Genomic DNA, 13,052 nt, shown 5'->3' on the forward strand with positions numbered 1-13,052 from the left:
AAACAAACTAGAATCGGAATAGAGGGGGTTCAACTCCCCACAGTGTCCTTGCTAAAAGCCAAAACATATGAAAACACAATAGTTATCACTCGACAAATTTCACAACAAACCTAAATGTCCCTGGCGTCCCACCTTCAAACACAACCTCATTTGGCCATTCATGAAAAAGTAACTTAACCTCCCACTTTTCTATAGCAATACATACTTCCTACAGCACTGCACAAGTCATATTAAAGTTGGGTTAACCTGTTAATTCCATTAAGATGTATATAATGTGACCTAAAATTAGTTAGTGGAGGAAAGGGTCTGTCTATTGATGGGTATTGGGTGAAATAAAGAATCAGAAAGTAAGCAAAAAATGCTAATTTTGAACATCTTATAACTTTTGTCAATCTTTCACCTACTGTATAAGTGACACTTTTTTAAAAAAAGGGACTTGAACTGAAAACTTTCACTCACTATCAATACGATCATTTTGTTTATGCAAGAGTTTTTTCTGCTGACTTTTTTTTCTTTTCTTTTTTTAATTATTATTCGTGCAGTAATGGATTTGAAAACTACAAAGCCAAAGTTCTTGTTAAATATGTCCGCAATCCACTGAGCCTGCTACTGGCTGATGGTTTTGGTGTAGCTCTGAATGAGACCTTGGAAGTACTGCTGAGTGTTTTTATCAGGCTGAAACATGATGATGTAACACTTTGGGAGGAAATACCAAAAAATAAACAAGTAGAGACTGAATAGCACTGCCAGAGCATTCAGCGTTACGATGTGTCTGCCATGATAAAGCATGTACTCTGTGGCAAAGATGACCCATGTGAGGATGAGCAGCATCAAGCAGAAGGTGATGGATTTGGCTTCATTGTAATTTTTGGGCAGGTCTTTCCCCATGTAGGAGAAAATAAAACAAAGGATGCACAGAGTTAAAAGAAAAATCACAGATGTAGATGTTGCTTTCAGATTAATGTCACAGCCTAATATGATTTTGTCCAGGTACCAAAAGGTTTCATTGTGAGGTTTGGGAGGATCAGAGGAATATCCAATGAGAAGCAGGAGAGCCTGGATGACAAAGGCCACACTGATCACCACCCACTGACCGTGATACTTCATCCACCAACTTTGAAGTTTGGGAAATTTTGCAGCGATTTTAAAAATGCAAACGATCTGAAAAGAGCGCACAACAAAGCAGGAAACACACACAGTGTAGAAGAGAAGAAAAGGTAAGAACCTGAAGATACAGAAAGCCACTGATGGCTTCCCAAAGTAGAAGAACACACTGATACTACTCAGACTGAGGCAGCCTAGGATGAGGAAGCACATTGATCCTCCAGCAGATCTGACCACAGGTGTGTTGTAGTGAAAGGCAAAGAGGACACACACAGCTAGAGTGAGGACCACTAAGAGCCCACTGATGACCATGAGCCCCAAAGCTGCAGGGTCTGTGAATGGCACGTACTCCACCAGCCTCAGATTACACCTCGTGCTTCCCTCTGGAGACCACTCTGTATCACTGCAGGCTTTACACGTGTATGGATCCTCTGTGGGACGCAGAGAAGAGAAATGTCAAGATAAAAGTATTCTGCAATAGAATGCCTTCCATTTTTCTCAGACACGTTGGTAAATTTCTCACATCAGAATTATGGGGCGCTGTCTGTAAAGTTGTACATGCTCAAATAAACAGCAACTTTTTGCACCATTTAGCAACAAACCACAATTGGCGGAATTTATGATTCTTGATTGTATAAATAAAGAAATAGAATTAAATATATAGAATGTCTCGAGATTTGTGCCAACCACAATGTGTGTAATGAGGGTTATTATTTGCGCACTCACAAACACAAAATAGTACACTTAGCATTACATATGGTTCTGAAACACATCGCTGCACACAACATGGATCAGTGACGCAGGTTAAGTCAGGGGGCGGGGGCCCAGTGAACGAGGAGGGGCAAAGAAGGAAAAGCCGAATCCAAGCTGGAGGTCGGTCTCTTTTGGCAGCCAGCGCTGCATATAGTATAGTATATATATAGTCTCACTCACTTGTGAAACCTTTGTAATAAATAGCTTCAACTATATTCCTCGACTTCAGTTTCATTATAAGTGTAAGTTCTCCTCTAACATTAAAGAACTAGGTGGGATTCCTGCTCCGGTCGGCTGTGTAGACCCTTCGGGACCGGACCGGAGCCACATGTAAGGGAAATCCTAACAATAACAAACAAATGAGCAACATAATTGATAATGCTAGTGTAGTAGTCGAGACCGGTCTTGGTCTAGAGACCAAATTTTAATTGTCTCGGACTCGGGATTTTCCCTCCAGACCGTTCGAGACCAGCACTAATTCCTGCTATTTTTAAACTTTTTTATAATGTGATAGTAACACAGAGAAGAACGGGATAAAACAATCCTTTATTCATTCTTTTAGTCCACCCTGTATAATGACCGCAACCTTCCTTAATGTGACTGAGTGATAGTAACTCTAACAACAGGTAAAATGATAAACTACGGGGACGCACTTACTTCGTCTCTAGGTCCTAGTGCCTGTCGCCCGGTGAAGCCTGTTCCGTTTACCGAGGTCCGTGTGTGTTTAATAAGTCCATGTGAAAGTCAGCATGTTTATACCGCTGTGCATCCACTCTTTTCATTATATCCATGTCTCTTAAGGCTTTTATTAAATAGTGTCCGCTGTAGTCCGAGCCGCCGCCATCTTGGATTATGTCGTCACCAGCGTGTCATCGCCGCAAGTCGCGCTTGCGCAGAATGACTCAAATAACTGTAAAGAGGTCTTATATTAGTCTATTTTCTTTTTAAAGTGGTGTTTTTTGTGACTCCAATTACATATTTGTATATAATATGTTCCCTACAATAGAAACAGGTTCACAATATAACTATTTTTTATAGTTTCTGTTTCCACTGTATCCAGAATAATAATAATATTTCTCAACAAGAACTATTGATTGATTTATCACATGACTGTTTCAGGTTTGAGTTTGTTTTATTTAGTTTCATCATGTTATTTCTTGGCAGAAATGCTTTTAAACACTTGCTGTACATTCAGCTGACATAAAAATCTTGTTTTCAAATATGTAGAATAATTGTGAATTTATCAGTAGCAGTAGTAGTTTTAATATTTTTGTTAATTTTTTGCAGGCACCTTTTTTCTCCGTCAAATGTATTTAAAAGAAACTAAAATTAAAGAGAGAATGTTATTTAACTGTCGAACCTTGTCATAATTTTATTTATTTATATATTTTTTTAAATTAAAAAAAAAAAATGTTTATGGTCTTGGTCTCGGCCTGTCTCGATCTTGGTTTTGACTCGGTCTCGGCTCCCGGAAGTCTTGGTCTTGTCTTGGTATCGGTGCATTCTGGTCTCGGGCAAGTCTTGGTCTTGGATAGTGTGGTCTTGAACACAACACTAGATAAGGCTGGCTATAAAAAAATTCGTCGACACATTGTTTAATGTTGTAAATTCAAGATAAAATCAGGCCGGCAGCTGTTTTCTGCTTCATTTTTACTACAGTACCATAACATGAACTACTGCAATCCAAAATACAGCTTGAAATGCATAGCACCCTCTTGTAACTTAAATAATGAGAGAGTAAAATTGCTCAAATTAAGCAGTGTTATTATTTAGAAAGTGTCTAGATATACGTTAATCATGGCCATAGTCAGTCGAACAACACCAAGATAAACATACCTTGTTTGAAAAAGATTCAGGATGAAGTCAATAAAACTAATTAAGGTTTGTTTAGGTGCAAAAAATGATTGATACAGAATGGGCCACAAAGATAATTGTGTTAATTCAGCAATGTTATATATAGGGACAGAGCCAATAAGGATAATTTCAAAATAAAAGACAGAAGTGATCAAAAGCTATATAAGTCATTTTGCATTGAGACAAGAGCACTAGTCCTTTATGTGTCTTTTCTTATAAGAATTCACCTGTTGTATTGATGTAAGTTCCGTTTTGGCAGATTACACAGGTAAAGCAACATTTATGGATTCCACTTTGCTTTTTGGCATATCCCACTGGGCATTCGGGAGAGCAATATGAGTCGGGCACCTGAAAAACATGGTGTAAAAAAAAAAGTTAGTAAACCTGGAATAGTGACGATAGTAATGAATGTGTCCGCCAGTCCTTTTCACCCTTTTCTTATATTTTTGGGTTTACTTTAACCATAAACTACACACTAAAACTGCTCCCGTTACCCCTAAATCAAGAGAAAATTCACCTCACATCTGGCAAAGACTTACTTTTCCACTTTTATGCCACTGAATCTTTGTGTCGTAAATATAAGAGTAGACTCTGGGATAAAAGTGAGAGAAGCCGACCTCCTGTGCATCACCGCTGCGATTCCAGAAAACGATGGAATAAGAGCCAAACCTGGGGTCACCGTTCTCATCAAACTGAACAGTGTGATTTAAAAGTGTAAAATTTGACTTCTTCATTTCTGCCAACACCTAAAGTGGAGAAAAAAATCAAAGAAAAGTAAGCAACTTTCTCAAAAAAATAAAGCAGATTATAGTATTACAGTATTATAAAAGTAAGGCTGTAATCCCATCGGAATTGTTTGGGGACTTCTGATACAGAAATTTAACAAAGTGTTCGGGTGCTTTTGTTGTTCTTTTGTGTAATTTATTTTGTTGTTTTGTGTATCTAAGTTTTCCCTTTTTGCATTTTTGTTGTCATTGTGCATATTTGTCTTTTATTTTTGTACTTGTCTTGTGGGTTCTTGTGGTCATTTTGTGTTTTTAATTGCTAAATCATAACATGACCTAACCACTAGAGCGCACAGGGGCTCGTCTGTGAACGGTCGCATTTACAGACCTTGGAGTCGCTGTTAGTTTACCAATAAATGGAAAGAGATTTGTCACTTTTATAATAAGTATTGACTAGGCCACTGGGAGTGAGGCCCAAAGCCAAGGTAGGCTGACTTAATAATACTGTATCATGTTTTTCTGCAGTCAGTGCCTTCTCCTCGCCCTTCTCTGTCTTCTCTTTTTCAGGTGTCGTGAAGCTGATGATGACAGTTCCTGATCTGTGGTTCACAGCTCAACTAGTCTGGGACACTCTGATGTTCTATCTCTCTATCCTGTTCTGTTGGTCCTTCTATCCACTAACCCCAACCAGTTGAGGCAGACCTGCCACCTCTGAACCTGGTTCTGCTGGAGATTTCTTCCTGTTAAAAATGAGTTGTTTCTTCCTACTGTCGCTAAAAGCTTGTTCGTGTGGATCTTGTTGGGTTTTCTCTTTCTTATTATGAATTTTATATTTTGATAAGCGCATTGAGATGACTTGAATTGAATTGAATTAAATTGTGTATTTTTGCTGTCTTTTTGTGCATTTTTGGAGCCACTTTGTGCATTATCTATGGGGGATGTACAAAATTAGACCAGAGGCCGCAAGTGGTCCACTCCCTTTTACAGATGCTTTTCATACTGTTCCCACTTTTATCAAGCAGCCATTTATGTTTGCGAACAAACCACGGTTGATATTTATGTTCCTGTTTGCTAAAATGTGTGTCTGAGTGAGCAGAGATTAAAAGCAAAGTTGCATACATACCTTGTGTGGATATGCTGTGATATTGTTGTTGCATCTTCCAGTTCCACATTGTAAAGTATTGTGTAGGGCGTGAGCGATTGCATATACAGCGGAATAAACAGGAAAAGAAAACAATGGATCTTCGGTGCTGACCTGCTCAGCACTAAAGCCTCTGCAGTTGCAAACCTGATTACAAAGTCTGTGCTGAACTCCACAGACAGGCGGGCCTTTGCTGGTCAGTATAAAGTCATTGAAACCAGCTATCGTCACCAATGGCTGAGACACCCCGAGTATGGTCCCGATATTGTGGATTCCTTTCATCTTGGGGAGCTTTTTGTCTAAAGACCATCCATCGTCTGCAATCCACACTTTGTTTGTGACATTCAGTTGTATCGCGGAATTAATGAGGGCCTCTGCATATATTTTGGGTGCAAATACAATAATGATGTGCACGTTTTGTGCTTCTATCTGATTGAATATCTGTTTGTAATCCGGGTTGTCACCGAGACCTTTGGAATATGCAAGGCAAATATCCGTTTCGTAGATTTTCTTTCTGAATAATTCCAGTCCATCAATACCGAAGTCATTGTCACCATTGAGGAAAGCAACCCAACGCCAGTCAAAGTGTTGCAAAACGTTGAAGATCGCCTCTATGGTGTCTTTGTTTGGAGGAATCGTACGCAGGAAAGCAGGGAATTTACTTTGTTCTGAAAAGTCGGAGCTAGTTGACGCATAACTGACCTGCTCAAAGAAACGTCAGAGAATGGAAAACCATCATCAAAAGCCACAGAGTTACAAGTACTGACACACAAATGATAAACACAATCTTACCACAGGAATGAGGTCCATCATCAGCAGTGGAGCTACACTCCAAGTCTGACTGCTTGTGAAGGGGCCAACCACTGCTATCACAGAGGACTCGCCGGCTTTGGCCCATGGCCTGATCATCCCGTTTACGGACATGAATTGGAAAATATCTGGGAAGTTGTGAGACTGTGAGCAGTGGTCGAATATTTCATAGCCGAGGGAGACGTTAGGCAGCAGGGTAGACGAGTTGTTGACTTCTTCTACTGAGAATCGCATCAACTGAAACCTCCGGTAGTTGGCAAGAACCAAGGGATTACTGTGGAAAAGACACACTCTTCACTACTGATTATATGATACTTGAAATTATCTTTGCACAAGGGTTTGATGACTTTTAAATACAATGTTAATACTTTGATCCAGATCAAACGTGGGCGGCCCGGGGGGCCACATGCAGCCCTTGGTCAAATTTTGTGCTCAAAACAAAACAAATTCCCAAAGACTGTAATTCAAGAAGTTGGAATAACAATGAAAGCTAATATAACACAGAAAATACTCCAAAAACACACAAAATAACTCAGCAAAGACAAAAAGACCGAAAACAGCACAAAATGTCAGCAAAACTACACAAAATTAACAACAAAAACATTTCAAAGACTCACAAAATTACCCACATAAAGACAACGACGACACCAAAAACACCACTTTAACACAAAAAGTGACTATAAAAAGACACAAAATGTCAAAAACATTACACAGAATCACAGAAAAATGCACAAATCAACAACACAAATTTTGAAAATGACATAAAATGAAAAATACATAAAATGAAAGGATACAAAATATTAATATTGAAAACATATGACAGAAATAAATAGAATTATTCTCAAAAATGCACAAATTGTAAACAAAAATACACAAAACCACACAAAAAGACAACAAACAAAGCAGACCCTTTGGTCTTTCCTGATCTGTTCTCTGGATTGAACATTTGATCTCACAACTTTGATTACCAAAAATAAACCGTGATTATTTGTTATGCATAAAGTGCCAGTACTTGAATATAACACATAATTAAAATTCTACAAATTAGAAATTCATTGTAAAACTCACTGTGAACAGTTGATGGCTTCGGGTCTGTGGTGATGATAAGAGCTGCCGACAGCATGTAAATTAAAAAGTCCTCCTATCAAATAATCTCCATCTTGATGAAAATCTGAGTCTGAAAAGGTGGACGCAGTCGAGGCTCGCAGAAGAAATTCCACAAAAAACAGAGATAAAAGAAAATGTTTCATACTTGAAATGTGTGAGTTTTGCTCTGCAAGATGTTGAGGGTGAGAAGCCCTCATCATTTACATGCATGTGGGAAATATTTTATGATACAAATGGTCGGTGTATTAAACAAATGAGCATGCAAAAATGAGATGACTGGCTTCCAAGAGGCTTCATATCTATCACCAATCCTGTCCTATTATTTAGACAGTGGATTAAATTAGGTTAGGAAAACCGCTGATCTTTTAAAACTGTATGGGCTTCGTCAAATCTTCCTACCCCTCCACTGGATCTTAGACTGTCTGTATGCATGGGGTCATTGTTAAGCTGAAAAACTAATGTAGGTCATTTAGATGGCTCCCTGATGGTAGTGCATGTTGGATTCTTATACAATATACTCTTAAAGAGATGAGAGAGGTCTGTAATGTTCATCATTGGTACACTTCAACTGTGAGAAACAAAATCCAGGAAATCATATTGTATGATTTTTAAATAATTTATTTGTAAATTATTGCATAAAATTAGTATTAGGCACCTACAAACAAGCATAAATTCTGGCTCTCACATCAAAGTTACTTCTTTTAGAAGCTCTTCTATCCTCCACTAGTTATCTGTGTTATCTGTATAAAAGACACCTGTCCACACCTTCAAACAGTCAGACTCCAACCTCTACCATGGCCATGACCAGAGAGCTGTCTAAGGACACCAGGGACAAAAATGTAGACATGTGTAGCGGGTCCCGGTCTGGTCACCGCTAGCAGATGTATAGATAATCCTCCCGAGAGGAGCGCTGTAAGTGTAGGAAAGACACAGCAAAGCCGGACACATGTGACTCTTTCTCCATTCAGTTGGATTATATTTATTTACATATTCAAATTAACCCTTTTCTGCATTTATGAATTATTCTGTTTACCTAAGCACTGTTATAACCACAGATGTTATCATTTACACAAAATGTCCTTTTTATATATTTTCACAAAAATACGAAATTCAGTATAAAACCAAAAATAAACATTTCTTCACAAAAATATGAAATTCAGTATGAAACCAAAATAAACATATTTCTTCACAATCATGTCATCTAACTTTGTATCACCAATCATGTATATATTATTGTTTAAACACCTTGTTTTTAACCTCTTAATTAAGAGTGTACATTTTGTAGTATCTATTTATCTATATATTTTAAGTATCTACTTAATGTCACAGAATAACCTTACATGCAGTTATAGATTTACACAGACACCATTAACTAACAAACTTATTAACAATCAAACATGACTAACTCCTAACTCATGAACTCTAACCACACCAACAGTCTCAGTTTGCGTACAGGCCCTAAACCAAGCTTCACATGTAGCACATTTGTATCCCTACAATAGCATTAGCTTTAACAACCCAACAATGTATTGGACTCACACATCACATTTCACACACAAAGATAGAACCACAAACACATTATTGCCCCACAAAACAACCCACAAATGACCAGGAGCCAATACAGATAGGTTTATCAAGTACACAAGTACTACGGTGTCGACCGCCATTTTGCTTACTCTCCTCGTCACGTCGCGTGAAACTTACATTCCTACACACATTCACACATTTTAGCTAACAGGCAACTTATCACTGGAGCTCCCCATTATGTTATACACACCTGTACTCACATAAAAGGTGAAAAACTAACCTGTAAGTGTAGGAAAGACACAGCAAAGCCGGACACATGTGACTCTTTCTCCATTCAGTTGGATTATGAGGCACGTCCGGTGCGCACCACTTAGAGACCCAGTGACGTTTCAGGTTAGTGTCGCCATCTAGTGTCCGTTTCACAGCATGACATGGTAAAGTAAAATGAAACCTTGCAACTATAATAAACTTAAATTGACTTTGCATGGGCAGGAAACCAAAATAAAAACATTTCAACAAAACAGTCATTTTGTGAGTATCACATCCACCCCGACAAACAAAAATGGCTCCTGACATTTGTTACAACCAAAAGAAAAACACCTAATATTCACTCTAATAAACTTGAGGAATGACGGGCACACAGTATGCGTAATCCATGTACATTTGTGGTATGAAACAAGTAGGTAGAATGTACTGTCTGGTTGAATGTGGCATGAAAGGTAAGGACACTGAGGTAATCTGAGAGGAGATGGAATCTACATGAGTTTGCATTGAAGGTTGGCCAAGTGACTCATACGTGAACACTGGTCTTGGCCTCCTCTCTCTGGCTGACCTCCTAATCTCTCTGTGTGCATCGTCTCTCGGTACAGTCATTACAGAGGGGGTATTTGTCCCGTCCACCTGTATTTGATCAGCATGGTCAATCTGTTCATCTTCTTCAGGCTGAGGTGAATGTACGATTGCACTTTGTTCAGTCGTCTGTGATCCATCACTCGCTAATTCCATTTCACTTCCGTTTGAGCTTTGTTTTTCTTCTCCTTCAGGTAAGACAATCTCATCCGTGTGCGTACCAATGGGTCTGCTTTCTCTCAACGGTACCGTATTTGAACGACTCTCGTCGGTCATGACTGGTCCCTTCAGATTTTGGGAGGGAACCTTTGGAGGTAATTGCTTTGGCACTGTCATATGCTCCCAACCCGAGGCTGTTGGTCTGCCTTGTCCAACCTGATCACTCCCCATCTTGACTGCAGGTGTTCTCAACCAATAACCTCCCGTAGACTCAGTCTCATCATCAGTGTCTGTGGTCTCAGCATCGTCGGCAGGGCTCACTTTCTGTTGAGGTAGTTTTTGTCTCTGGGAGCGTTTCAAGATAGTGTCAGTTGGCTGTGCTGGGTTTTCAACAGGCAAGTCATTGGATAGCAGTAGCAAGTTTCTGTGCATGGTCCTGTTCCTCGCATATGGGTCACCTTCAGGGTGAATGACATACACAGGGTTGTCAGAAATTTGCTCTTTCACCACATATATTTTCTTCTCCCAGTATGAGCGTAGTTTACCTGGTCCGCCTCGCTCACCCATGTTCCGAACGAGTACTCGATCACCGGGTTTTAGGACCACTCCTTTTGCCTTTTGATCATAATAGGACTTGTTCTTTGCACTTGATGACAAGCTGTTTTTGTTTGCAATCTTGTACGCTTCTGTCATCCTTTTTGACCATTTCTCCGCATATCCTTTGTGTGTCACTGATTCAGTGTTTTCCAATAGACCAAACAAAAGATCTACGGGAAGACGGGGATGTTGACCATACAGCAGATAATGAGGTGAGTAACCTGTGGACTCGTGGCGAGTGCAGTTATAGGCATGGATCATTTGCGGCAAATGTTCCTTCCATCTCTCTTTCTCCTTGTCTGTCAGTGTGCGCAGCATTTGTAACAGCGTGCAGTTGAATCGCTCAGCAGGGTTACATTGTGGGTGGTACGGAGAAGTTCTCGAGTGTCCTACCCCTGATAATTGTCCGAGGGTGCGGAAAAGGTTATTTTCAAACTCGCGTCCTTGATCGTGGTGAAGACGATTTGGATAACCAAGACGAGGTATGTAGTCATTGTAAATGCGTTCAGCTGCAGTTTGACCAGATTTGTTTTTGGTCGGGTAAGCTTGAGCAAACCTGGTGAAATGATCGATCACTACCAGAATGTACTCGAAGCCTCCTTTGCTCTTCTCCAGGTGCAAGTAGTCTATGCAAACCAAATCAAGCGGGGAAGCCGAGGTTAGGCCACCCATCGGTGCACGAACATGTGTGGAGGGTTTCTTTTGTTTTATGCAACTGCATCTTCTCGTGACATAATGCTCTATACATCGCTTCATATGTGGCCAATAGAAGCGTTCTCTGGCAAGGTGAAGCACACGCTCTGTGCCAACGTGTCCCATGTGATCGTGGAGGTGTTTAAGGGCAACTGACCGATACTTGACAGGTAGCACTAACTGTTTTCTCTCTGGTGTTCTGCGGTACAGGACTCCATTCTCCAAGTAGAGTTGGCACCACTCATGAAGAAGCTTGCGGGAGAGCCCACCCACTGAGTTTCTGACCTCACTAGTAAGAACACTGTTTGTCTCTTTCAGTTTTATTACTTCCCCTATTTCAGGGTCCTCTCGTTGGGCTTTTGCCAGCTCATCTTGGCTTATTTCAGGCAAAAGTGAATGAGGCTGTGGAATTATATCAACAGAGGAGGCACAGAGTGCAGCTATCCATGCAACATCTTTCTTCTGAGCTGCTCTACCACCTTCCCACGTTGCATGCAGCACTTCATCAGACAGTTCCTCAGTGCACGTTGCTACATAGGTGTCAAAATCAAGCGGGATGCGTGAGAGGGTATCAGCGTCAATATTGTTTTTCCCAGGTCTGTACTTAATATTGAAACGAAACTCTGACAATTCCCCAACCCAACGGTGCCCAACTGCATTGAGTTTTGCCGTACTCATGACATATGTGAGTGGGTTATTATCAGTGTAGATGGTAAAATGTGGGGCGTAGAAAAGATAGTCTCTGAATTTCTCGCACACTGCCCACTTCAAAGCCAGGAACTCGAGCTTTCCACTGTGAAGTCTGTAATTTCGTTCTGCAGGTGTCAGAGTTCGTGACCCATACCCAATCACTCGCATTTTCCCACCCTGTTGCTGATAGAGGATTGCGCCAAGCCCTTTCTCCGATGCATCAGTGTGTAAGACGAATGGCTCTTCGAAGTTGGGGTATGCTAGGACTGGAGGATTGGTCAGCATGGTGACTAGTCTTTCCAAGGTGCTTTGATGATTAGCATTCCACTCAATGGGTGTTTTGGAAGGGAGTTGAGGACCTCTAGACTTGCAGTTACGTGGAAGTAGTTGGGGCATGGAGGACTTGACTTGGAGCAGCTCATACAATGGTTTTGCTATTTTTGCAAAATCTTGTATGTATGAACGGTAGTAACTTAGGAAGCCAAGGACCTGGCGGAGGTCACCAACTGTTTGGGGTGTTTTGGTTTTTAAAGCCATCACCGCGTCAAGGTCTTTGGGGTCAACTCGAACTCCCTCAGCTGACACCAAACGTCCAACATAGCGAACTTCCTTTTGGAACATCTCACACTTCTCTGCTCTTAACTTCACCCCATGGTGCTGTAGTGCTTGGAGAACCTTGCGGGTCACCTCAACATGGTCACTGAAAGATCTGGAGTAGCACAGTAGGTCATCCAGGTACGGAATGCAACACTCATCTCTAAGGGGGCCTAGCATTTCCTCCATGCTCCTCTGGAATGCTGCAGGTGCATTTGAAAGTCCAAATGGGATTCTTGTCCATTCATAAAGCCCCCAGGGGGTAATGAAGGCAGTGAGATGGCGTGAATCTTCTGCTACAAACCCTTGGTGATAAGCTTTACCTTGGTCAAGTATGCTGAACATTGAATATCCACCGAGCGTGTCTGTCAAATCCTGTATCCTTGGCAGTGGATGTCGGTCCGGTACAGTTTTTTGGTTTAAGAGGCGGTAGTCTATACAGAGGCGCA

General features: G+C 40.7%; 1 protein-coding gene across 1 annotated transcript; it reads right to left on the reverse strand.

Moving 5' to 3' along the window:
• Positions 1-606: 606 nt before the first annotated feature.
• On the reverse strand, positions 607-7,637 carry LOC114467318 (taste receptor type 1 member 1-like). The gene is made up of 6 exons (XM_028453503.1): positions 7,456-7,637; positions 6,370-6,661; positions 5,560-6,279; positions 4,251-4,457; positions 3,939-4,059; positions 607-1,535 (listed from the first exon to the last, which is right to left on the reverse strand). Exons 1-6 carry the CDS (start codon positions 7,635-7,637, stop codon positions 607-609), a joined length of 2,451 nt encoding a protein of 816 aa, XP_028309304.1.
• Between the last annotated feature and the right edge of the window lie 5,415 nt (positions 7,638-13,052).

This window comes from Gouania willdenowi, chromosome 7 (assembly GCF_900634775.1).
Source record: "Gouania willdenowi chromosome 7, fGouWil2.1, whole genome shotgun sequence".
NCBI classification, from domain to species: Eukaryota; Metazoa; Chordata; class Actinopteri; order Blenniiformes; family Gobiesocidae; genus Gouania; species Gouania willdenowi.

Excerpts from the sequence above, each read along its gene's own strand:
- LOC114467318 (XM_028453503.1), bottom strand. The coding sequence starts at position 7,637 with ATGAAACATTTTCTTTTATCTCTGTTTTTTGTGGAATTTCTTCTGCGA. Across the intron at positions 4,458-5,559 it reads TCACAGCATATCCACACAAG|GTGTTGGCAGAAATGAAGAA; the intron begins GTATGTATGCAA and ends TCTCCACTTTAG. Across the intron at positions 1,536-3,938 it reads AACTTACATCAATACAACAG|AGGATCCATACACGTGTAAA; the intron begins GTGAATTCTTAT and ends TGCGTCCCACAG.